The sequence below is a fragment of the Saccopteryx bilineata genome, chromosome 2, assembly GCF_036850765.1.
Source record: "Saccopteryx bilineata isolate mSacBil1 chromosome 2, mSacBil1_pri_phased_curated, whole genome shotgun sequence".
NCBI classification, from domain to species: domain Eukaryota; kingdom Metazoa; phylum Chordata; class Mammalia; order Chiroptera; family Emballonuridae; genus Saccopteryx; species Saccopteryx bilineata.
In genome coordinates, this window is record NC_089491.1 from 375,398,224 (window position 1) to 375,424,834 (window position 26,611).

Sequence of the window (26,611 nt, forward strand, 5' to 3'; positions counted from 1 at the left end):
CAGTGGATAGAGCATCAGGCTGGGATGCGGAGGACCCAGGTTCAAGACCCTGAGGTCACCAGCTTGAGTGCGGGCTCATCTGGTTTGAGCAAAAGCTCACCAGCTTGGGCCCAAGGTTGCTAGCTCGAGCAAGGGGTTACTCGGTCTGCTGAAGGCCCGCAGTCAAGGCACATATGAGAAAGCAATCAATGAACAACTAAGGTGTTGCAACGCGCAACGAAAAACTAATAATTGATCCTTATCATCATCTCTCCGTTCCTGTCTATCCCCCTCTCTGACTCTCTCTCTATCTCTGTAAAAAAAAAAAAATCCGAAATATTTTTCATTATTTTTTCAACTGTTGAAGGTGTTAGCATGTAATTATAATATAATAAGTAATGTGTATTTGTGAGTTGGTAGATGAACTTTCTGAACTAACGTGGAAAAAATTAATTAGCTGGGATATTTTTTGGTCTGAAATAAAGTCATGCTGTGTTAGGGGTCCCCAAGAACACCCCTAACATTTAGGGTTTAGTCATTTCCTGGGAGGACTCCCAGGACTCAGCATATCGTCATGCGCATGTCTGAGATCTGTTACCGGGAAAGGATACGAAGCAAAGTTAGCAAAGGGAAAAGTGCATGGCGCCGAGGAGTGGAAACCAGGCATAAGTTTCAAAGGGTCCTGTCCCAGTGCAGTCACAGAGAATGCACTTAATCCCTTAGCGAGAAGTTGTGACAGTGTAAGTAAAATGTTTACCAGGGAAGCTCACTGAGGGAATAGTGGGAACTCAACCAAAATCCAAATCCTAACTTGCCATCCAAGGGCCAGAATTGCAAGCAGGCCTCTCTGAGGTTATGACTGCTATGGTAACTCTTCTCTGCACACAGGTTATCTCATCTTTGAGGAACTTTACAGTGTTCATTTCTTCTAGCTTTTCATTCTGTTTAATTGCCAGGAATTCAGGATAGATAGGTGTGTGTATGTTTTCTTTCCTCTTATTTATTTATTTATTTATTTCTATTTTAACTGACCAGATTACAAAAAGAACCATAATAGAGACCTTAGTTCATCCTTCATAAGCTTGTTGACCTGGTCTTTCCTGTTGTCAGCATCTCTACCTTCTACAAAATAAGTGGTCTTTTTCTTCGTTGTACCTCATGGGGAAGATAATTTGAAGAGCCCACAGGAAAGTGTTTACTTCTTTGAAGCATTTTCCAACAGTATGGAGCAGGGGTCCCCAAACTTTTTACACAGGGGGCCAGTTCACTGTCCCTCAGACTGTTGGAGGGCCGGACTATAAAAAAAAAGCTATGAACAAATCCCTGTCCACACTGTACATATTTTAAAGTAAAAAAAACAAAACGGGAATAAATACAATATTTAAAATAAAGAACAAGGGGCCCTGGCCGGTTGGCTCAGCGGTAGAGCGTCGGCCTAGCGTGCGGAGGACCCGGGTTCGATTCCCGGCCAGGGCACACAGGAGAAGCGCCCATTTGTTTCTCCACCCCTCCGCCGTGCTTTCCTCTCTGTCTCTCTCTTCCCCTCCCGCAGCCAAGGCTCCATTGGAGCAAAGATGGCCCGGGCGCTGGGGATGGCTCTGTGGCCTCTGCCTCAGGCACTAGAGTGGCTCTGGTCGCAACATGGCGACGCCCAGGATGGGCAGAGCATTGCCCCCTGGTGGGCAGAGCATCGCCCCTGGTGGGCGTGCCGGGTGGATCCCGGTCGGGCGCATGTGGGAGTCTGTCTGACTGTCTCTCCCCATTTCCAGCTTCAGAAAAAATGAAAAAAAATAAAAAAATTAAAAAAAAATAAAGAACAAGTAAATTTAAATCAACAAACTGACCAGTATTTCTTTTTTTTTTTTATATAATTTTATTTTTTTAATGGGGTGACATCAATAAATCAGGATACATATATTCAAAGATAACAAGTCCAGGTTATCTTGTCGTTCAATTATGTTGCATACCCACCACCCAAAGTCAGATTGTCCTCTGTCACCTTCTATCTTGTTTTCTTTGTGCCCCTCCCACCCCCTATCCCTCTCCCATTCCCCCCTCCCCCCCGTAACCACCACACTCTTATCAATGTCTCTTAGTTTCACTATTATGTCCCACCTACGTATGGAATAATACAGTTCCTGTTTTTTTCTGATTTACTTATTTCGCTTCGTATCATCTTATCAAGATCCCACCATTTTGCTGTAAATGTTCCGATGTCATCATTTCTTATGGCTGAGTAGTATTCCATAGTGTATATGTGCCACATCTTCTTTATCCAGTCATCTATTGATGGGCTTTTTGGTTGTTTCCATGTCCTGGCCACTGTGAACAATGCTGCAATAAACATGGGGCTGCATGTGTCTTTACGTATCAATGTTTCTGAGTTTTGGGGATATATACCCAGTAGAGGGATTGCTGGGTCATAAGGTAGTTCTATTTTCAGTTTTTTGAGGAACCACCATACTTTCTTCCATAATGGTTGTACTACTTTACATTCCCACCAACAGTGGATGAGGGTTCCTTTTTCTCCACAGCCTCTCCAACATTTGCTATTACCTGACTTGCTAATAACAGCTAATCGAACAGGTGTGAGGTGGTATCTCATTGCCGTTTTGATTTGCATTTCTCTAATAGCTAAAGAAGATGAGCATCTTTTCATATATCTGTTGGCCATCTGTATTTCTTCCTGTGAGAAGTGTCTATTCATATCCTCTTCCCATTTTTTTATTGGATTGTTTGTTTGTTTGTTGTTGAGTTTTATGAGTTCTTTGTATATTTTGGATATTAGGCCCTTATCTGAGCTGTTGTTTGAAAATATCATTTCCCATTTAGTTGGCTTTCTGTTTATTTTGTTATCAGTTTCCCTTGCTGAGCAAAAACTTCTTAGTCTGATGTAGTCCCATTCATTAATTTTTGCCTTCACTTCTCTTGCCATTGGAGTCAAATTCATAAAATGCTCTTTAAAACCCAGGTCCATGAGTTGAGTACCTATGTCTTCTTCTATGTACTTAATTGTTTCAGGTCTTATGTTTAGATCTTTGATCCATTTTGAGTTAATTTTTGTACAGGGGGAGAGACTGTAGTCCAGTTTCATTCTTTTGCATGTGGCTTTCCAGTTTTCCCAGCACCATTTATTGAAGAGGCTTTCTTTTCTCCATTGTGTGTTGTTGGCCCCTTTATCAAAAATTATTTGACTATATATATGTGGTTTTATTTCTGGACTTTCTATTCTGTTCCATTGGTCTGAGTGTCTATTTTTCTGCCAATACCATGCTGTTTTGATTGTCGTGGCCCTATAATAGAGTTTGAAGTCAGGTATTGTTATGCCCCCAGCTTCATTCTTTTTCTTTAGGATTGCTTTGGCTATTCGGGGTTTTTTATAGTTCCATATAAATCTGATGATTTTTTGCTCTATTTCTTTAAAAAATGTCATTGGAATTTTGATGGGAATTGCATTAAATTTGTATATTGCTTTGGGTAATATAGCCATCTTGATTATATTTATTCTTCCTAGCCAAGAACAAGGTATATTCTTCCATCTCATTATATCTTTTTCGATTTCCCTTAACAATGGTTTATAGTTTTCATTATATAAGTCCTTTACATTCTTTGTTATGTTTATTCCTAAGTATTTTATTTTTTTTGTTGCAATCGTGAAGGGGATTATTCTTTTGAGTTCCTTCTCAGTTGTTTCATTGTTGGCATATAGAAAGGCTATTGACTTCTGTATGTTAATTTTGTATCCTGCGACCTTACTGTATTGGCTTATTGTTTCTAGTAGTCTTTTTGTGGATTCTTTGGGGTTTTCGATGTATAGGATCATATCATCTGCAAAAAGTGATACCTTTACTTCTTCTTTTCCGATATGGATGCCTTTTATTTCTTTGTCTTGTCTGATTGCTCTGGCTGACCAGTATTTCAATGCCAGTTCACTGTCCCGTTGGAGGGCTGGACTATAAAAAAAAAAACTATGGGCCTGACCAGGCGGTGGCGCAGTGGATAGAGCATTGGACTTGGATGCCAAGGACCCAGGTTCGAGACCCTGAGGTCACCGGCTTGAGCACGGGCTCATCTGGCTTGAGCAAAATAAAAAAAAATGCTCACCAGCTTGGACCCAAGGTCGCTGACTCGAGCAGGGGGTTACTCGGTCTGCTGAACGCCCACGGTCAAGGCACATATGAGAGAGCAATCAATGAACAACTAGGGTGTTGCGGCGAAAAACTGATGATTGATGCTTCTCATCTCTCTCCATTCCTGTCTGTCTGTCCCTATCTATCCCTCTCTCTGACTCTCTTTCTCTCTCTGTCCCTGTAAAGGGGGAAAAAAAAAAACAAAAAACTATGGGCCCTGGCCGGTTGGCTCAGCAGCAGAGCGTCGGCCTGGTGTGTGGGGGACCCGGGTTCGATTCCCGGCCAGGGCACATAGGAGAGGCACCCATTTGCTTCTCCACCCCCCCTCCTTCCTCTCTGTCTCTCTCTTCCCCTCCCACAGCCAAGGCTCCATTGGAGCAAAGATGGCCCGGGCGCTGGGGATGGCTCCTTGGCCTCTGCCCCAGGCGCTAGAGTGGCTCTGGTCGTGGCAGACTACACTTATAGATCAGTTTATTTACTGACTTGAGGTTTGGGTACCCCTGCAATATATGGTTCCACAATCCTCAGCATGTTAATTGAAGCCTTGTTGAGCTTAATAAGGAGGGGCAGAGCATCGCCCCCTGGTGGGCAGAGTGTCGCCCCTGGTGGGCGTGCCGGGTGGATCCCGGTTGGGCGCATGCGGGAGTCTGTCTGACTGTCTCTCCCCGTTTCCAGCTTCAGAAAAATACAAAATAAATAAATAAATAAATAAATAAACAAACAAACAATGAACAAATCCCTATGCACACTGTACATATTTTAAAGTAAAAAAACAAAACGGGAACAAGTACAATATTTAAAATAAAGAACAAGTAAATTTAAATCAACAAACTGACCAGTATTTCTATGCTCCTGTCACTGACCACTAATGAAAGAGGTGCCCCTTCCAGAAGTGCGGTGGGGGCCGGATAAATGGCCTCAGGGGGCTGCATGCAGCCCGCGGGCTATAGTTTGGGGACCCCTGGTATAGAGTGTATGAATTAGGCCCTCTGTACAGATGACGTCATATTTACCAAGACCTCAAGCAGTCAGTGTGTTATCTGTCAGGGCAGTTCACTTTTTGTTGATTTTGTCATAACTACACTTATAGATCAGTTTATTTACTGACTTGAGGTTTGGGTACCCCTGCAATATATGGTTCCACAATCCTCAGCATGTTCATTGAAGCCTTGTTGAGCTTAATAAAGGGGCTGTTGAAGATGTGGCTTAGGCGAAGAAGCTGCAGCACCTTTTGGACCTTTGGGCTTACACCATTGATACCTCTGATCGTGATGACAAATGCTAGTTGAGTTCCACAGGCATGCATATATATATATATATATATATGGAAGTTGCCAGCTCTTTTTACCATTTTAGCAACTTAAATCTTACTTTCGTACATCTGCCTATACTCCTTGTGATAGTGCTTAGCTTTTTCATACATGAGCTTCCTCCTTGCCTTTCAAAGCATCTTTTGGGTACACTTCTTTCTCAGACCCACTTGATCTTCAGCTCTGCAAAATTCGTTTGCTTTTTCTTAGGAATCTTTTCTTCTGTACACTCCATGGTTTCAGCCAGAAAAATGTGTTTTTCTTTCTTTTAAAGGCATAGTAGTTGAGAATATGGACTCTGGAATCTGACCACCTGGATTCTGTCAATTTACTAACTGTAAATTGAGGATTTCAGTACCTGCCTTTTTGGGTTAAGGATCAAAAGGGTTGATAAGTGTAAAGTGCTTAGAAGAGTTCCTGGCACATAGTATGTAAGTGCTATAAAAATGTTATGTATATTACTGGTAATTCTATTTTTTACCCATAGACCATAAAATGATATGATCAGATTCCAAGACTATCAAAAGTGATCATCTCTCAACTTTAAGGTTCAAATTGGCAGATATTCCTAAGTCAAAGAACAGAAAACCAGTCTTTCTCTTATCTAGCATGTAGTTTTGTGGTCTTCTTAATTATCTAGAACAATACCAAAGAAACAAAATAAGCAGAAAGATCAAATGTGCATTTTACTCAGAGAGTGCCTGCCAGTCATTTCCAGGCTCTATTTACTTTTTTTTTTCTTTAGACACAGTTCATCCAGATTCAATTAAAAGTTGCAGTAAATAAAAATAGGAACAGAAGAGTAATGCTGGCAAAGGGTCCACTGAGTTTTAAGAAGGGGCATTCTGACAGTAAGGGACAATATATACATACAAAATAATAAATAGAAACTTTGAAAAGCGTTATACTACAGTACTGTATATTTAATGGACACACAGGTGTTTTGTTTTTTGTTTTTTTTCCTGAAGCTGGAAACGGGGAGAGACAGTCAGACTCCCGCATGCGCCTGACTGGGATCCACCCGGCACGCCCACCAGGGGCAACGCTCTGCCCACCAGGGGGCGACGCTCTGCTCCTCCGGGGCGTCGCTCCGACGCAACCAGAGCCACTCTAGCGCCTGGGGCAGAGGCCAAGGAGCCATCCCCAGCGCCCGGGCCCGGGCCATCTTTGCTCCAATGGAGCCTTGGCTGCGGGAGGGGAAGAGAGAGACAGAGAGGAAAGTGCGGCAGAGGGGTGGAGAAGCAAATGGGCGCTTCTCCTATGTGCCCTGGCCGGGAATCGAACCTGGGTCCCCCCGCACGCCAGGCCGACGCTCTACCGCTGAGCCAACCAGCCAGGGCGTGGACACACAGGTTTTAATTCCCCATGAGGTTTCACTGTAGAGGATGACAGTTGATGTTCTTCATGAAAGCTGTGAGATGAAATTCTTTTCCTTAACTGCCGCGGACCAGCACAGCTTCCAAATAACGGTGCGGAATTAAGGAAACACACTTTGTCAGAACAAAACCAATGGGACCGGGAGGACTCTTCAAACTGCCTGGCAGCATCTGAGTGCCTCACAGCCCCAGTTCGCTTTATTATATGGACCTATGCAAATCAAGGACCCTGATACAAAGTTGCACATCAAAGGCTAAGACAGGAACTCTCCCAAGGCAAAAACAGGATACATTAGTGAAATTTACAAACATCTGAAACAAACAGAGTCAGAGGAAGGGCATGTATATTGCTTCTTGCAATCCAAGGAAGGAAGTGGAGTGGGTGCAAACACTCAGCATCAAAGCCAAATATGGAGATGGAGGGGGGAGAACTTAGCCCCCTGCCAAGCCTCGAATCTATAATGGCTTTTTGCCATTAATGGTCCACAACACTTAACTTTTTTTGTGTGTGTGTGTGAGAGGAGAGAATTCAAGTGATATATTTATCAAATACCAAGAAAAGTCAGTATAATTTGTTTTATACTGATTTTTAACAAAAAAGTTACATATATAACTCTTTATATAAACATAAGCTATTTTTTCTATGCAGTGCATGTATGATACATTTTTACTTGTGTTTGCTACTGTAGTTAATCTATGTATTTACTTTGGTGAGAGAACAAAAAGTATATTATGTATGAGCAGCCAGAGGCTAAAATGCCAAGATCTAATAGCACAGACCTCATTGCTATACTTTTTATTCCTTCAGCTTTTCTTTTTTTTTTTTAAAGACTTTATTTTTTAGGAGAGTTTACAACGAAGTTGAGAGGAAGGTACAGATTTTCCATTTGCTGCCTGCCCTCATACATGCACAGCCCCCACCATTATCAACATCATTCATAAGAATGGGACTTTTTTTTTAGACCAAGGATGAGCCTACATTGACACATCATGATCAGCCAAAGTCCATATTTTATGTTAGTGTTCATTCTTGGTGGTGTAGATTCTATGAGTTTGGACAAATGTGTAATGACATATATTTGTCGTTATTGCCCTGTCCTCTTGTATCTATCAATAGATATATACACTACTCACATAACATATGTTCATGTGTACATTTTTTAAAAATAAATATTATTCTATAGTTTGTTTTTGTTTCTGTCATTTAATAATCTGACATCTTTTTTTTTTTTTTTTTTTGTATTTTTCTGAAGTTGGAAACAAAGGCAGTCAGACAGACTCTCGCATGCGCCCGACTGGGATCCACTCGTATCCACTCGGCATGCCCACCAGGGGGCGATGCTCTGCCCATTCGGGGTGTTGCTCTGTTGCAACCAGAGCCATTCTAGTGCCTGAGGCAGAGGCCATAGAGCCATCCTCAGCGCCCGGGCCAACTTTGCTCCAATGGAGCCTCAGCTGCGGGAGGGGAAGAGAGAGACAGAGAGGAAGGAGTGGGGGAGGGGTGGAGAAGCAGATGGATGCTTCTCCTGTGTGCCCTGGCTGGGAATCAAACCTGGGACTCCTGCATGCCAGGCCAATGCTCTACCACTGAGCCAACCGGCCAGGGCAATCTGACAACTTTTCTAGGTCAGTTCATGTAACTCTGCCTTGTTCTTTTTATAATGGGTGCAAAGTACAATAGTCGATTTGGATAAATGTGCCATAATTTATTTCAGCATTTTTTTCTTTAATTAATTGTGTTTACATAGATTCTAGGGTCACCTTGAATGCCTCCCCCCTATTCCCCTCAACCATCTCCCTTGCCCCCGTCCCTACAGCGCCCTCCCCCCTTCCCTTCAGGTTTATCCCATCCTGTCATCCCCTTTCCCTCTGTCCTCTTTTCCTCTGGTCCCATTGATCTCTCCTCTGTCTCAATTCTGTTCCTCAGTTCTCATTATTCCTTGGATTCCTCAAATGAGTAAGGTCATATGATATTTTTCCTTCTCTGCCTGGCTTATTTCACTCAACAAAATAGTTTCCAGGTCCCTCCATATTGTTGCAAAAGGTAATATTTACTTCTTTTTCATGGCCCCATAGTATTCTATTTTATATATATATATGTACCACAGCTTTTTAATCCACTCGTCCACTGACGGACACTTGAGCTGTTTCCAGATCTTCGCTATTGTGAACAATGCTGCCATAAACATGAGGGTGCGTTTCTTTTTTTCAGTTGGTGATATGGTGTCCTTGGGATATATTCCTATAAGTGGGATGGCTGGGTCAAAGGGCAGTTCCATTTCTTTTTTTTTTTTAATTTTTTAAAAAAATTTTTATTCATTTTTTAGAGAGGAGAGGGGTGGGAGAGAGAGAGAGAGAGAGAGAGAGAGAGAGAGAGAGAGAGAGAAGAAAGAGACAGGGGGAAGGAGCTGGAAGCATCAACTCCCATATGTGCCTTGACCAGGCAAGCCCAGGGTTTCGAACCGGCGACCTCAGCATTTCCAGGTCAACGCTTTATCCACTGCGCCACCACAGGTCAGGCCATTTCTAATTTTTTGAGGAATCTCCATACTGTTTTCCACAGTGGCTGCACCAGTCTGCATTCCTACCAGCAGTACAGGAGGGTTCCCTTTCTCCACATCCTCGCCAGCACCTATCGTGTGTTGTTTTGTTAATGAGCACCATTCTGACTAGTGTGAAGTGGTGTCTCATTGTGGTTTTAATTTGTATTTCTCTAATGATTAGTGATGTTGAACATTTTTTCATTTGTCTATTGGCCATCTGTATGTCCTCTTTGGAGAAGTTTCTATTCATTTCTTTTGCCCATTTTTTGATTGGATTGTTTGTCTCCCTGGTATTGAGTTATATAAGTTCTTTATAAATTTTGATTATTAATCCCTTATCAGATGTATTGTCGAATATGTTCTCTCATTGTGTGGTTTGTATTTTTATTCTGTTCATATTGTCTTTAGCTGTGCAAAAGCTTTTTAGTTTGATATAGTCCCATTTGTTTATCCTGTCTTTTATTTCATTTGCCTGTGGAGATAATTCAGCAAAGATATTGCTGTGATAGATGTTGGTGAGCTTACTGCCTAAGTTTTCTTCTAGGATACTTATGGTTTCACGATTTACATTTAAGTCCTTTATCCATTTTGAGTTTATTTTTGTGAATGGTGTAAGCTGGTGGTCTAGTTTCATTTTTTTGCAGGTAGCTGTCCAGTTTTCCCAACACCTTTTGTTAAAGAGACTGTCTTTACTCTACTGTATGCTCTTACTTCCTTTGTCAAATATCAGTTGTCCATAGAGCTGTGGGTTTATTTCTGGGTTGTCTGTTATGTTCCATAGATCTATATGTCTCTTCTTATGCCAGTACCAAACTGTGTTGAAACAATGGCCTTGTAGTATAACTTGATATCAGGAAGTGTGATACCTCCCACTTTATTCTTTTTTTTCAATATTGCTGAGGCTATTCATATTCTTTTTTAGTTCCTTATAAATTTTGGGGTTATGTGTTCTATATCTGTAAAGTATGTCATTGGTATTTTTTTTTTCTTCCATTTTTCTGAAGCTGGAAACAGGGAGAGACAGTCAGACAGACTCCCGCATGCGCCCGACCGGGATCCACCCGGCACGCCCACCAGGGGCGACGCTCTGCCCACCAGGGGGCGATGCTCTGCCCATCCTGGGCGTCGCCATGTTGCGACCAGAGCCACTCTAGCGCCTGGGGCAGAGGCCACAGAGCCATCCCCAGCGCCCGGGCCATCTTTGCTCCAATGGAGCCTTGGCTGCGGGAGGGGACGAGAGAGACAGAGAGGAAAGCGCGGCGGAGGGGTGGAGAAGCAAATGGGCGCTTCTCCTGTGTGCCCTGGCCGGGAATCGAACCCGGGTCCTCCGCACGCTAGGCCGACGCTCTACCGCTGAGCCAACCGGCCAGGGCTGTCATTGGTATTTTAATTGGTATTGCATTGAATTTATAAATTGCTTTGGGTAATATAAACATTTTAATTATGTTTATTCTTCCTAACCATGAGCACAGTATATGCCTCCACTTGTTTGTGTCTTCCTTGATTTCTTTTATCAATGTTTTATAATTTTCTGAGTACAAGTCTTTAACATCCTTGGTTAAATTTACTCCTAGGTACTTTATTTTTTTGTTGCAATAGTGAAGGGGATTGTTTCCTTAATTTCTCTTTCTGACAGTTCATTGTTCGTGTATAAAAATGCCTCTAATTGCTGTGTATTAATTATATATCCTGCCACCTTGCTGAATTCGTTTATTAGGTCCAGTAGTTTTTTGACTGAGACTTTAGGGTTTTCTATATACAGTATCATATTATCTGCAAATAATGATAGTTTTACTTCTTCTTTTCCAGTTTGGATGCCTTTTATTTCTTCTTCTTGTCTGATTGCTGTAGCTAGGACTTCCAGTACTATGTTGAATAAGAGTGGTAGAAGGGGGCACCCCTGCCTTGTTCCTGATTTTAAGGGAATTGCTTTTAATTTTTGTCCATTAATTATAATGTTGGCTGTGGGTTTATCATAGATGACCTTTATCATGTTGAGGTATGTTCCCTGTATTCCCACTTTGCTAAGAGTTTTGATCATAAATTGGTGTTTGATTTTATCAAATGCTTTTTCTGCATCTATTAAAATTATCATGTGGTTTTTCTCCATCCTTTCGTTTATGGGGTGAATCACATTAATTGATTTATGAATGTTGTACCATCCTTGCCTCCCCAGAATAAATCCCACTTGATCATGATGTATGATTTTTTTCATGTATTGCTGGATCCGGTTTGCTAATATTTTGTTGAGGATTTTAGCATCTAAATTCATCAGGGATATTGGCCTATAATTTTTTTTCTTTGTGTTGTCTCTGCCTGATTTTGGAATCAGAATTATGCTCACCTCATAAAAGGAACTTGAAAGTATTTCTTCTTCCTGAATTTTTTGAAATAGCTTGAGAAGGATAGGAGTTAGTTCTTTTTTGAATGTTTGGTAGAATTCACCAGTGAAGTCATCGGGCCCAGGAGTTTTGTTTTTTGGGAGCTTTTTGATAACTGTTTTGATCTCTTTTGTTGTAATCGGTCTGTTTAGGTTTTCTGATTCTTCCAGATTGATTTTTGAAAGATGATATGTTTCAAGGAATTTGTCCATTTCACCTAGGTTTTTAAATTTTTTGGCATACAGTTCTTCATAGTATTATTTTCTTAACAATATTTTGTATTTCCGTTGTGTCGGTTGTTATTTCTCCACTCTTATTTCTAATTTTATTTATTTGAATCCTCTCTCTCTCTTCTTTTCTTGGTGAGTCTTGTTAAAGGTTCATCGATCTTGTTTACCCTTTCACAGAACCAGCTCTTGGTTTCATTGATCCTCCGTATTGTTTCTTTAGCTTCTATGTCATTTATTTCCGCTCTGATCTTTATTATTTCCTTCCTTCTACTACCTCTAGGCCTTACTTGCTGTTCTTTTTCTAGTTCTTTTAGATGAAGGGTTAGGTTATTTATTTGAGCTTTTTTTTTTCTTTTTTCTTTTTTCTTTTTTTGTATTTTTCTGAAGCTGGAAATGGGGAGAGACAGTCAGACTCCCGCATGCGCCCGACCAGGATCCACCCGGCACGCCTACCAGGGGCGACGCTCTGCCCGCCAGGGGGCGATGCTCTGCCCCTCCAGGGCATCGCTCTGCCGCGACCAGAGCCACTCTAGCGCCTGGGGCAGAGGCCAAGGAGCCATCTCCAGCGCCCGGGCCATCTTTGCTCCAATGGAGCCTTGGCTGCGGGAGGGGAAGAGAGAGACAGAGAGGAAGGGGGGGGGTAGAGAAGCAAATGGGCGCTTCTCCTGTGTGCCCTGGCCGGGAATCGAACCCGGGTCCCCCACACGCCAGACCGACGCTCTACCGCTGAGCCAACCGGCCAGGGCCTATTTGAGCTTTTTCAGGCTTCTTAAGGAATGCCTGTAGTGCTATGAACTTCCCTCTCAGGACTGCTTTTGCTGTGTCCCATAAATTTTGAGTTGTTCTTTGTTCATTATCATTTGTTTCTAGGAATTTTTTATTTCTTCTTTGATTTCATTGTTAGCCCATTCGTTATCTAATAACATGCTATTTAGTTTCCATGTGTTTGAGTATTTTTCAGTTTTTCTGTTGTGGTTGATTTCTACTTTCATGCCATTGTGATCAGATAAAATGCTTGATATGATTTCAGTCTTCTTAAATTTGTTGAGACTGCTTTTGTGTCCTAACATGTGGTCTATTTTAGAGAATGTACCATGAGCACTTGAAAAGAATGTATATTCTGCTGCCTTAGGATGAAAGGTTCTAAAGATATTAAATCAAGTTGATCTAATGTGTCCTTTAAGTCTGCTGTTTCTTTGTTAATTTTCTTTCTTGAGAATCTATCTAGTGATGTTAGTGGGGTATTGAAATCTCCTACTATTATAGTATTGCTGTTGATCTCACCCTTTATATCCATCAAAGTCTGCTTTATATATTTAGGTGCTCCTATATTAGGTGCATAGATATTTATGATGGTTATATCTTCCTGTTGAATTGCTCCCTTTATTATTATGTAGTGACCTTCTTTATCTCTTACTATCGTCTTTGTTTTAAAGTCCATTTTGTCTGATATAAGTATTGCTACCCCAGCTTTTTTTTTCATTTCTATTTGCATGAAATATTTTTTTCCATCCTTTTACTTTCAGTCTATGTGCATCTTTTGTTTTAAGGTGTGTCTCTTGTAGACAGCATATGTACAGGTCCTGTTTTCTTATCCAAGCAGCTACCCTGTGTCTTTTGATGGGATCATTTAATCCATTTATATTTAAGGTTATTATTGATATGTAGTTGTTTATTGTCATTTTATTCTTTAAAGCTGTATTCCTCTTTTGGTATATTCTTTTCCCACTTTGATCTGTTTACAACAGGCCCCTTAACATTTCCTGCAGCATTGGTTTGGTTGTAATGAATTCCTTGAGTTTTTTTTGGTCTGGGAAGCTTTTTATTTCTCCTTCAATTTTAAATGATAGCCTTGCTAGATAAAGTAGTCTTAGTTGTAGGCTCTTGTTCTGCATTACTTTGAATATTTCTTGCCATTCCCTCTGGCCTCAAGTGTTTCTGTTGAGAAGTCGGATGTCATCCTTATGGGGGCTCCTTTGTAGGTGTAGCCTTCTTTTCTCTAGCAGCTTTTAATATTTTCTCTTTATAGCTTAGCTTTGGTATTTTAATTATGATGTGTCTTGGTGTACGTATTTTGGGGTTTCTCTATAATGGAGTTCTCTGTGCTTCTTGAACTTGTGAGACCCTTCCTTGCATCAATTTAGGGAAGTTTTCAGCTATGATTTGATTGAATAAAGTTTCTATCCCTTGTTCTTTCTCTTTCCAGGAACCCCTATGATGCGGATGTTATTTCTCTTTATGTTGTCACAGAGCTCTCTCAGAGTTTCCTCAGACTTTTTCAGTCTTTCTTTTTTCTGCTCTGCTTTCGTGCCTTTGTTCATCTTGTCCTCCAGCTCGTTGATTCGATCCTCAGCTTCATTTATCCTGCTTTTAATTCCTTCCATTGTGGTCTTTATTTTTGATATTGTATTTGTCACCTCCAACTGATTCTTTTTAAATATTTCAATGTCCTTTTTTTATACTTGCTATCTCTTTATTTAGGTGTTCGTAATGACCATCCATTGTTGTTCTAAGATCCCTAAGCATCCTAACAATCATTATTCTAAACTCTGCATCTGGCAGTTTAGTTATTTCCATATCACTCAGTTCCTCTTCTGGAGATTTCTCTTGTGGTTTCATTTGGATTACACTTCTCTGTCTTCTCATCATGTCTGTGTGTTTGGGTGTGTTGTTTGTAGGGCTAATTGAGTCTAGGTTTGGTGTTGTCTGCCTCCAATTTTCAGTTGTGTTATTTCTAGGTCTTTCTTCTTGGGTTGGCATCAGCTGTTATTTGTAATACACTTTCGGATTTGGACTGCTTTGAAGTCTTGATTTGTTTGTTTTCTTCTCACTTGTAGTCTTGTTTACTGATCTCAGCAGGGGGCTTATTTGAAACTGTATCCAGGAATGCAGTGGGTGTAATCTGAGACTCTGAAGCCTTATCTGCCAGTTACTCTCTCTGGGGGTGGGGTGCTTTCTCTGCTTCTGTAAGGGGAGGTGTATCTCAGATCTCCATGGTGACCTGAGTTACTGCCTCTCCTCCCCACTTCTTGTTTTCAGCTGTGTCTTGTTGCGCTGATTGGAGCTGGAGAGATGTCTGGAGATGTCTGATCCAGAAGCACTTTAGTCTTGTGTTATATGGAAGGATAAATCTCTCCCCCAGCTATAGCCGCACCTCCAGCACTGGATGAGTCAGCTTCTCAGGTCCTCCCATTCATTCCTCTGCCAGTCACCATCTGTCTCTCTCTCTCCCCCTTTTCCTTTTGGAAGATAAGCCAGCCCTTTCAACACTCCTCGTTCCCAGGTCCCCAGGCAAGTGGCTGTGAGCAATATTTACTATTCTTTTCCTTGGAATGAGAGCCCGCCCTTTTGGGCTCTCAGCCTCACACCCCCTTTGTTCCTGTAAGCAGGGGAGACTTACTGCTCCTCGGTGCTCCCTAGCCGGCTCAGTGTGGCTTCTTCTTTGCTCCTTGGTTTTTGAGAGCTGGTCTTATAGTCCAGAGTTGGTTTTTCAAGCTGACTGTTCCTAAATTAATTTGTAATCCAGTTTGGTGGTGTGAGCTGGGAGTCTGTGCATCTGCCTACTCCGCTGCCATCTTCAGGTCCTGTGTCTGTTTCAGCATTTTTTATTAATATATATTAAGATTATTTCTTTTCCATATTTCTTTTTCTTTTCTTTTTTTTTTTTTTTAACAGAAAGAGAGAGAGAGATAGATAGGACAGACAGACAGGAATGGAGAGAGATGAGAAGCATCAATCATTAGTTTTTTTTTGGGGGGGTTGGTATTTTTCTGAATTTGGAAACAGGGAGGCAGTCAGACAGACTCCTGCATGCGCCCAACCGGGATCCACCCGCACGCCCACCAGGGGGTGATGCTCTGCCCATCTGGGGCATCCCTCTGTTGCAACCAGAGCCATTCTAGCGCCTGAGGCGGAGGCCACAGAACCATCAGCATCCAGGCCAACTTTGCTCCAATAGAGCCTTGGCTGCGGGAGGGGAAGAGAGAGACAGGAAAGAGAGGGGGAGGGGTGGAGAAGCAGATGGGCGCCTCTCCTGTGTGCCCTGGCTGGAAATCGAACCCGGGACTCCTGCACACCAGGCCGACGCTCTACCACTGAGCCAACCGGCCAGGGCTCAATCATTAGTTTTTCATTGCAACACCTTAGTTGTTCATTGATTGCTTTTTCATATGTGCCTTGCCTGGGCCTTCAGCAGACCGAGTAAGCCCTTGCTCGAGCTAGTAATCTTGGGTCCAAGCTGGTGAGCTTTGCTCAAACCAGATGAAGCCATGCTCAAGTTGGCGACCTCGAGGTCTCAAACCTGGATCCTCCACATCCCAGTCCGACACTCTGTCCACTGTGCCACCCTCCCCGGACAGGCTCTTTTCCATTTTTCAGTTAATGCTACCATGAATATTCTGAAAACCACGTTTACTCATACTTTTGCTTCTACAGGCTGTTGTATGTATTTTTACTTTATTTTATTTTAATGAACACTGTTAAATTATTTTCCAAAATACTTGTACACAACCTGACCTGTGGTGGCGCAGTGGATATAGCTTGGACCTGGAACACTGAGGTTGCCAATTCAAAACCCCAGGCTTGCCTGGTCAAGGCACATATGGGAGTTGATGCTTCCTGCTCTACCCTCCCACCTTTACTCTCTCTCTCTCTCTCTCTCTCTCTCTCTCTTCTCTCTCTCATCCCCCTCAAATGAATACTAAAAAAAAAAAAATTATACCCATCAATATACCAATGATATGAGTGGAATTACCCATTTTGTTATACTCTCACTGGGACCACTGTATGTTGTTTAACTTTTTTAATTAAAAGAACTATATTGAGGTGGGGCTCAAGAAGATAAGGGATATTTGTCCTAAGACTGTGAAACCAAAGGAAGTTGGAAGTAATTCACAGAACTTCTTGTGGGTAACCTTGTCTCCAAAATCTACTTTCAGTATAAATTTTAACAGCCAGAACCATGTTCTTTTCCAGGGATTTAATACTAAGGATTTGGGTTTTTTAATCCATTCATTTCATTCATTTTGTATTTTTCTGAAGTGAGAAGTGGGGAGGCAGTCGGACAGACTCCCACATGCGCCCGACCGGGAACCACTCGGTATGCCCACTAGGAGGCGATGCTCTGCCCATCTGGGGTGTCACTCTGTTTCAACTTGAGCCATTCTAGCGCCTGAGGTGGAGGCCATGGAGCTATCCTCAGTGTCCGGGCCAACTTTGCTCCAGTGGAGCCTTGGCTGTGGGAGGGGAAGAGAGAGATAGACAGAAAGGAGAGGGGGAAGGGTGGAGAAGCAGATAGGTGCTTCTCCTGTGTGCCCTGGCCAGGAATTGAACCCAGGACTTCCACATGCTGGGCTGACGCTCTTCCACTGATCCAACTCGCCAGGGTTTTCTTTTTTTTCTTTTTTTGTACAGCAATAAGATTTATTTATAATCAGACTCTGTCTTTTTCCACATGATGTCTCAGAAACCTGAGCATCCTAAAGCTAGGTATAGGTCAGTCTTTCAACAATCTGTTGAGGTGGTGGAAGACTTCTAGTGAAGCAGTCAAGCAAGATCATTCGAGACTAGCAGATCCTTCATTCTGTCTCACTTTTAATCTCTGATCGTCACCATTCAGGTTATGGACATAGGTATCCTCAAAAAGAATTATGTAAATGGATTAAGTGTGGAGAAAAGGATTACTGTACACACATACCTAGTCTGGCCTGACCTGTGGTGGCGCAGTGGATAAAGCGTCAACCTAGAATGCTGAGGCTGCTGGTTTGAGACCTTGGGCTTGCCCTGTCGAGGCACATACAAGAAGCAACTACAAGTTGATGCTTCCCACACCTCCCACTGCTCCTCAGCGTCCCAGGCCAATGATCTATCCACTGTGCCTCCAACAGCCAGGCGTCATTGGGATATTGACAGTTAGAACCGCAGTCAGTAACATTCTAAGACTGTAGTTAAGATTGTTAGGACGTGTGCTTCAGAGTCTCCTAGGTCTGCATTTGATCTCCAGCCTGATCTTCCATGTCCATCATTTGTGCTTTCCTTTGTGGAGACTGTTTCGGTTGAAAGGTTACTGAAGTCTAGTGTTACCTGTAAAGCATTTCACCTGTGCCCCTCCCATGTGTAATACTGTATTTATAGAAATTGCTCAGGGATTAGTGGTGATTTGGCAGAAACATGAGCTTTTGATTATGAAATTCCACATAAGGGTATTAGATAGTGGATGACAACAGAATGGCTCTGATTGTGGCAGAGCAACGCCCCAGATGGGCAGAGCATCGCCCCCTGGTGGGCGTGCCAGGTGGGTCCCTGTCGGGCACATGCGGGAGTCTGACTGTCTCCCTGTTTCCAACTTCAGAAAAATACAAAAAACAAAACAAAACCATTTTAAAAGCTTTTTACTAAGTGCACATAACTTTTTGTCTAATGCAATTTTTAACTTGGTTTATTCCAAGTTCCAAAATATGAAGATTTTAGATAGCTAAAAAGTAAAGTTTTTTGGGGTTTTTTTTGTATTTTTCCGAAGCTGGAAACAGGGAGAGACAGTCAGACAGACTCCCGCATGCGCCCGACCGGGATCCACCCGACACGCCCACCAGGGGGCGACGCTCTGCCCACCAGGGGGCGATGCTCTGCCCCTCCGGGGCGTCGCTCCGTTGTGACCAGAGCCACTCTAGCGCCTTAGGCAGAGGCCAAGGAGCCATCCCCAGCGCCCGGGCCATCCCTGCTCCAATGGAGCCTCCGCTGCGGGAGGGGAAGAGAGAGACAGAGAGGAAGGAGAGGGGGAGGGGTGGAGAAGCAGATGGGTGCCTCTCCAGTGTGCCTTGGCCGGGAATCGAACCTGGGACCTCTGCACGCCAGGCCGACGCTCCACCACTGAGCCAATCGAGGGCCTAAAGTTTTGTTTTTTTAAGCTAACTCATAAGCTTTTATTTAAAATTTTAAAGTACATGCTATATTGCACTTTTTACCTCTTGTGGAGAGCTTAGCTTGTTACTCAGATCAAAATGACTTTTAGGGGTGTTTGTTATTAAGGAAGTCTTTTAAGTAGTAGTGACTCATTCACTTTATTCTCTGGATGCTCTGACCTGTTGTACCGGGTGGTTTACAGTGTAGAGAGTTATCAGGCTTTAAGCAAATAAATTATATCAAATAATAATGCTTCAAAAGACATATTTAACCTCTATAAGACTGAGAAAAATTCTAGACAGTGTTTTCTGACATTAATGTGTAAATGAATTTTATAATTTCCCAGATAAGAATTAAATATATAGAATTAACATTTTGTAGTTGCTATTTTTAGGTATTACAATATATTTTATCCTTTTTCTTTTATAACTAAAATTCTCTATAAAGCTATTCCTCCCCTAGCCTATTTCTTTTTATAACCAGAAGCATGAAAATTGTTTTTACTTTTAAAAGTTGTATCAGTTATGGCCCTGGCCGGTTGGCTCAGCGGTAGAGCGTCGGCCTAGCGTGCGAAGGACCCGGGTTTGATTCCCGGCCAGGGCACACAGGAGAAGCGCCCATTTGCTTCTCCACCCCTCCGCCGCGCTTTCCTCTCTGTCTCTCTCTTCCCCTCCCGCAGCCAAGGCTCCATTGGAGCAAGGATGGCCCGGGCGCTGGGGATGGCTCTGTGGCCTCTACCTCAGGCGCTAGAGTGACTCTGGTCGCAACATGGCGATGCCCAGGATGGGCAGAGCATCGCCCCCTGGTGGGCAGAGCATCGCCCCTGGTGGGCGTGCCGGGTGGATCCCGGTCGGGCGCATGCGGGAGTCTGTCTGACTGTCTCTCCCCGTTTCCAGCTTCAGAAAAATGAAAAAAAAAAAAAAAAAAAGTTGTATCAGTTATAAATATTTTATCATCCCTTGATGTATATAATTGAACTAGTATGGTACTTATACATACATTATCAAGTAAAAGATTAACTTCTCTCCCTATGTTTTATTTGGGAAGTATTATCTGTGTAAATTGTCTACTTTATCTTACAATAAAGTTGTCTTTATCTCTTTTTAGGATATTTTCTTTCCTGGATGTTGTTACCTTGTGTCGCTGTGCTCAGGTCTCCAGGGTAAGAATGGTTAATGTGCTTAGAGGGGCACCCCTTCCTGACTCGGATGACATCAGTGTCTGTAATAGGGAAACTGTTTACTTGAGGTGTCAGTTGTATCTTTTGTTTTAGAGGGTGTTCTTTCACCCATGGCAGACCCAAACCAATGTAGTTCTACAGTTCTACTACATGTGCTGCCTGTAATTTTTTGGAACTCTTAACTATTTTATAATACAAACAGAGGAAACATTTCTGAGGAAAAAGCTTTAAACATGCACATTAAAAGGTTAGGTTCTAGTCAGAATTTTAATAAGATAGTGTTTCATTATGTTCTTTTAGTTCATTTTATATACATACATACATATCCTGAAGGCATTTGAGGTTCTAATTCTCATGTTATCTCTCGTATTTTTTTCTCAAAAGATAATAGAATTTTTTTTTTAGTTGTAAATAAACCAGATTTCATTCTCAAAGTCAGTTTGTACATTACACTTAATTATCCATTTTTGTCAGTTGACATTTCTGTGACAGAAACAGTGAAACATGATAATCCTACTGGCTGCCAGTAAAAGAATAGCGTCTCTATTGTAGAAAACTTGCTTTAGGAACCATTCCTAGTTTCTGTTGTAATACAGATATATAGTCATTAACCTATCAAAGTTAATGGATACCTGCAATTACCATCTTTTTATAAGCTGCGGACAGTGGTACAGTCCTAGGTGCTGGGTATGTAATACTGCAGTTATATCCAAGTATTGAGTTTATCTTTGTAGGTGGACCCAGGTTTTCTTTCAAATTACCAACACCATTCTCCTCAGACACACAAACACACACGCGCACGCGCACACATACACAAACTCACCATGGAAAATTCACTATGTCTTGCTAACTTTAATGTAATTTCTGCATTCTAAAAGCCATACTAAATCTGTGCATCAGCTATTTTGGAAACTATCAGTAGAGTTTTGATGATTGATGACATTTCTATCCCTGGTACTTGAGTGGTTGCACTAGAAATGACTGGAACAAACGAGTGGGTTTCCTTTCAGTGCGTATGAGGCTGAGGCCACCATTGAGAAACAGAATACTCAGAGCAGAGTCTAAAACTGTTTAATTACAGCATCTCATCGTAGCAATGCTGACTTGAGTGAATTTTAATTGTTTTCATTTGTAGGCTTCTGTTTCCTCTTAATATGTTTTCATTTGAAAGAAAGGAAAGCACAATGCCAATTTTCATTAAACCTGGATAGTTAGTACGTCAGTAGTTAGTTATCTTATTGTTCTCTCTACTTGAAGTATTTAATTAGTTTAAAAAAACACACACTGGAAAGGAACCTGTCATTCCTAATTTTAGTCTCAGTTTGGCATGATTCCTGTTGCTGGAGAAAGTAGTGTAAGGAAATGAGAAATATCAAATCAGAAGTATATTTAGCCCAAGACTTGAGTAAGCATTTGAACTTCAGCATTTTATCTCGTCTCCCATGGCTAGCCATTTAAAAAGCTGTTGGAAAAATGACAAAGCTACCAAAAGAAAAGTGACATTGAATTACTAAGAAAACCCTAAAGATTTCTAGAATAACAACTTTGGTTACTTTCATATTTCTTGTGATTGTGTGACAGCTACCCTGGTGTTAATAAGTGTATCCACAATTTCCTTTTAAAATTTCAATATCAAATCTGTGTATTGATTGTTAAAGTAAGATATGATATTCTAAGTTTATAGCTCAACAATATTAAGACTGCTGTTTACTCTTTAAATTCAATAGGGAAAACTTTTAAAGGCTTTCTGATTAAAATGCAGAATGACCCACAAATGAACTCTTACTGAGTCATTTTTCACCTAATCCTAAAAAGTTGAAAAGCTTAGAAACTTTCTTGCCTCCCTTTAGCTTACTGAAGAAATATATGAGAAGTCTTCAACTTGCACTTGTTTTTTTTTTTGTTTGTTTGTTTGTTTTTTTGTATTTTTCTGAAGCGACCAGAGCCACTCTAGTACCTGGGGCAGAGGCCAAGGAGCCATCCCCAGCGCCCGGCCATCTTTGCTCCAGTGGAGCCTCGGCTGCGGGAGGGGAAGAGAGAGACAGAGAGGAAGGAGAGGGGGAGGGGTGGAGAAGCAGATGGGCGCTTCTCCTGTGTGCCCTGGCCGGGAATCGAACCCGGGACTTCTGCACGCCAGGCCGACGCTCTACCACTGAGCCAACTGGCCAGGGCCTTCAACTTGCACTTGTTCTAAAATTAGCACTAAATCATGTTAGAGATAAAGATGACCAATTGAAAAACATGCCTGAGTGAGCAAATTGGTAATGAAGAAAACATTAAAGCTCTGTCCTGTATACAGAGAAATGATAGTCTTTTCTAAGTCCCAGGTCTGACCAAGTGATGGTTAGCAAATATATATTGAACATAGCAATATTCAGAGCACTGTCCTCCTCCTTTGTTTTACCCTCATCTTGACCCTTGTTCAGGGATAGAGTAACAGACTTGCTTTTCATCAGCTGAACTATCTCATTTTGGGATTAGAAACTAGGATCTTCCAGTTATAAAACAGTTTCTGGCTATGATACTTATTACAGCCTGTCCTTTGCAACCCCTAAGCTCTTATATGGTTGCTAGTTTCTGTACCCTCTTATTGGGAGTTAATGGTGGGGTGTTGAGAAATATTTTGGTCGATTTTAATCATTAGATTTAATTGTGAACTCAAATATTGCTGGCTTTTCCCCTTTGTTTCAACTCTTGCTCATTCTGTCTCTTTTTCTTCAAAATAGGCCTGGAATGTTCTGGCTCTGGATGGCAGTAACTGGCAGCGAATTGACCTGTTTGATTTCCAGAGGGATATTGAGGTATAATTATGTGGTGTGTGGCCCCATTTCTCTTGTTAGAATGTAATTACAGTACAGAACAGATTAGCCCCAACCATGTAAGTCTCCTTTCCCTGGAGAGACAAACTGCTGATTCGTACCTATGAACCTCACGGGAGCCTGCAGTGTTCCCAAGAGCTTATTCAGTTTTCGAGAATGAACAGAATTATTTTACTGAAATAATGCTAAATTATTTGTATTAATAAGATGGAATTAATAAGATGTATTAATTAGGTGGAAATGTAAACCTGTGGGTGCTCATTTTAAAGAAGTTTTTTTGTTTGTTTGTTTTAATTAAGTGAGAGCAGAGAAGACAGAGAAAGACTCCTGCATGCACCCATGACTGACTAGATCCACCTTGCAAGCCCCCTATGGGGCGATGCTCTGCCCATCTGGGGCATTGCTCCATTGCTCAGCAACCAAGCTATTTTTAGTGCCTGAGGCGAAGGCCATGGAGCCATCCTCAGTGCTGAGGGCCAGCTCACTCTAGCTAATCGAGCTGTGGCTGTGGGAGAGGAGAAAGAAAGAGAAAGAGAGATGGGGGAGGAGTGGGGAAGTAGGTAGTTCCTTCTCCTGTGTGCCCTGACCAGGATTGAACCCAGGACATCCACATGCCAGACCCATGCTATACCACTGAGCCAACCGGCCAGGGCCTAAAGAAGTCTTTTTATATTTGTTTATTGAAGAATCAGTCGGGTAACTTGTTGGGATATGATATTTGCAAAAGCTTTTCTTTTCTTTTTTTTTTTTTTTTTATAATTTTATTTTTTTTTAATGGGGTGACATCAATAAATCAGGATACATATGTTCAAAGATAACAAGTCCAGGTTATCTTGTCGTTCTATTATGTTGCATACCCACCACCCAAAGTCAGATTGTCCTGTCACCTTCTATCTTGTTTTCTTTGTGCCCCTCCCCACCCCTTTTCCCTCTCCCATTCCCCCCTCCCCCCCGTAACCACCACACTCTTATCAATGTCTCTTAGTTTCACTATTATGTCCCACCTACGTATGGAATAATACAGTTCCTGGTTTTTTCTGATTTACTTATTTCGCTTCGTATCATCTTATCAAGATCCCACCATTTTGCTGTAAATGTTCCAATGTCATCATTTCTTATGGCTGAGTAGTATTCCATAGTGTATATGTGCCACATCTTCTTTATCCAGTCATCTATTGATGGGCTTTTTGGTTGTTTCCATGTCCTGGCCACTGTGAACAATGCTGCAATAAACATGGGGCTGCATGTGTCTTTACGTATCAATGTTTCTGAGTTTTTGGGATATATACCCAGTAGAGGGATTGCTGGGTCATAAGGTAGTTCTATTTTCAGTTTTTTGAGGAACCACCATACTTTCTTCCATAATGGTTGTACTACTTTACATTCCCACCAACAGTGTATGAGGGTTCCTTTTTCTCCACAGCCTCTCCAACATTTGGCAAAAGCTTTTCTTGACATGAGCATTTTGGTTCTTGGAAAGCCTGTAGATAATAGTTTTAGTGGAGACAGAAAAAAGAATAAAATCAAAGTCATTTACTGAATTATTTTTGCTGGAGAGGCATTTTTTTTCCTTCTCACTTCTCCCCCATGTTTTGTCTCTTATTATTGCCTATTATTTTTAAAATGGAGAAGCATAATGGATTAAGCTCAAATTATTTTAACCTCCATTTGAGCTCTGTGGTCCTTGGTTTTCTCATCAGAAATGTGGAAATAATAGATTCCTCATTGTGTTATAAGGACTAAATGATTTAGATTTAAAGTTCCAGTCTTCAGAATCCACATAAGTTTTTTAAGAGCCTCACACAAACTTCTCATTCTTTTTAAAAGTGCTTTTAAAACAATACTAACATTAAGCTGGATTTTTATATTTTTCACAGTTCACAGGGATATTGAAGTATAATTATGCTGTTCTTTAATCTTCATGGAAATGAATGTTTAAAGTAACATGGCTCATATATTCATTCAGCAAGCTTTTCTTAGGTGTTCATTCAGTCTCTGCTATAATTAGAGTACTACAGTAAACACTTTGGAAAGGATACAGAAATAATAAAGAGAGTTAATATTCTTCAGTAGCTGCAGTTTAATCAGGAGGGACGTCTACCTCAACATAGACCTAAGACCTTACATAGAAATATACCTTAATACAGAATATTTTATGAATTGAGTGAAATAAAGAACAACATAAGCCTGACCAGGCGGTGGCGCAGTGGATGGAGCGTCGGACTGGGATGCTGAGGACCCAGGTTCAAGATCCCAAGGTCGCCAACTTGTGCATGAGCTCATCTGGTTTGAGCAAAAGCCCACCAGCTTGAACCCAAGGTCTCTGGCTCAGCAAGGGGTTACTCGGTCTGCTGAAGGCCCGTGGTCAAGGCACATATGAGAAAGCAATCAATGAACAACTAAGGTATTGCAACACACAATGAAAAACTAATGATTGATGCTTCTCATCTCTCTCCGTTCCTGTCTGTCTGTCTCTGTCTATCCCTCTCTCTGATTCTGTCTCTGTAAAAAAAAAAAAAAAAGGAACAACATAAGGTTTAGACATGTTTCAAATAGATTTGTTAATCAGGAAAACTGTCACAGTAAGTTGAAATTTTCCTTTTTCTTTTTTAATTTTTATTTTTTTTACACAGTCAGAGAGAGGGATAGATAGGGACAGACAGGAACAGAGAGAGATGAGAAGCATCAGTCATCAGTTTTTCGTTGCGACACCTTAGCTGTTCACATTGATTGCTTTCTCATATGTGCCTTGACGTGGAGGAGGGGGGGAGCAGCCAACCGAGTAACCCCAGAGACCTTGGGTCCAAGCTGGTGAGCTTTGCTCAAAGCAGATGAGCCTGCGCTCAAGCTGGTGACCACGGGGTCTCGAACCTGGGTCCTCTGCATCCCAGTCCGACGCTTCTATCCACTGCGCCACCGCCTGGTCAGGCAAAATTTTCCTTTTGAATTAATTGCTAAGCCTTTAAAACAAATAGAAGCCTCTTCTTTGTAAGTTACTAAAAATGAGGATGTGTTCTTTTCAAAATCAGTGTGATGTCTTTTTTTTTTGTTCACATGTATTTTTATATAGGGCCGAGTAGTGGAGAACATTTCAAAACGATGTGGGGGCTTTTTACGAAAGTTAAGTCTTCGTGGGTGTCTTGGAGTAGGAGACAACGCGCTGAGGTAAGACATAACAATTAATTAATTGATCTTCCTGCCTGAAGTGAAGAAAGCACCATCTAACCCAGAGAAGGCTAAAATGGTTTTAAGCTGTTTATAAAGACAGTCTTAGCTTTCTATAGGCTATTCTGAACCCAAACACACACACATCACTTATAACACAAAAATACCTACTAGTGGGATATATGGTTTTGAGAGCAAGAACAAGTGCCCCTCCAAAAAAGCCACATTCCCATGTCATAATTAGTTCTTTTGAAGCGTGAGTAAATTTTTGTTTGCTCAAAGTTAAGGTGATTTTAACCTTGTTTGGCAAAAAGATCAATGTTAAAATTTATGGTTGAAAAATGTATTTATAATTATGAACTACTTTTGTACCAATATGTAATATTACCAGTTATAATATCATTTATTACTTCTTTGATACTAGAATTGTGCCTGTTTCATCTCACACCTTTTACTTTGTTTCTTTTCGGTAAAGGACCTTTGCACAAAACTGTAGGAACATTGAAGTACTAAATTTAAATGGGTGTACAAAGACTACAGATGCGTAAGTATTTTGTGTTTTATAAAGTCAGTCATAGCCCCTTATATCTTGTCTATA

At 41.5% G+C, this 26,611-nt stretch overlaps 1 protein-coding gene and 1 pseudogene across 3 annotated transcripts in view; one reads left to right on the forward strand and one right to left on the reverse strand.

The window, feature by feature from the left end:
- FBXL20 (F-box and leucine rich repeat protein 20) overlaps positions 1 to 26,611 on the forward strand; it is a 116,226-nt gene that overhangs the window by 55,514 nt on the left and 34,101 nt on the right. For all 3 annotated transcript variants that reach the window (XM_066263756.1, XM_066263755.1, XM_066263757.1), the window contains exons 3-6: positions 19,957 to 20,011; positions 22,756 to 22,830; positions 25,919 to 26,013; positions 26,489 to 26,557. In XM_066263756.1, coding sequence (XP_066119853.1) covers positions 19,957 to 20,011; positions 22,756 to 22,830; positions 25,919 to 26,013; positions 26,489 to 26,557 — 294 coding nt within the window. The remainder of the gene's footprint in view (positions 1 to 19,956; positions 20,012 to 22,755; positions 22,831 to 25,918; positions 26,014 to 26,488; positions 26,558 to 26,611) is intronic.
- On the reverse strand, positions 1,016 to 5,559 carry LOC136325039 (large ribosomal subunit protein uL30-like; annotated as a pseudogene).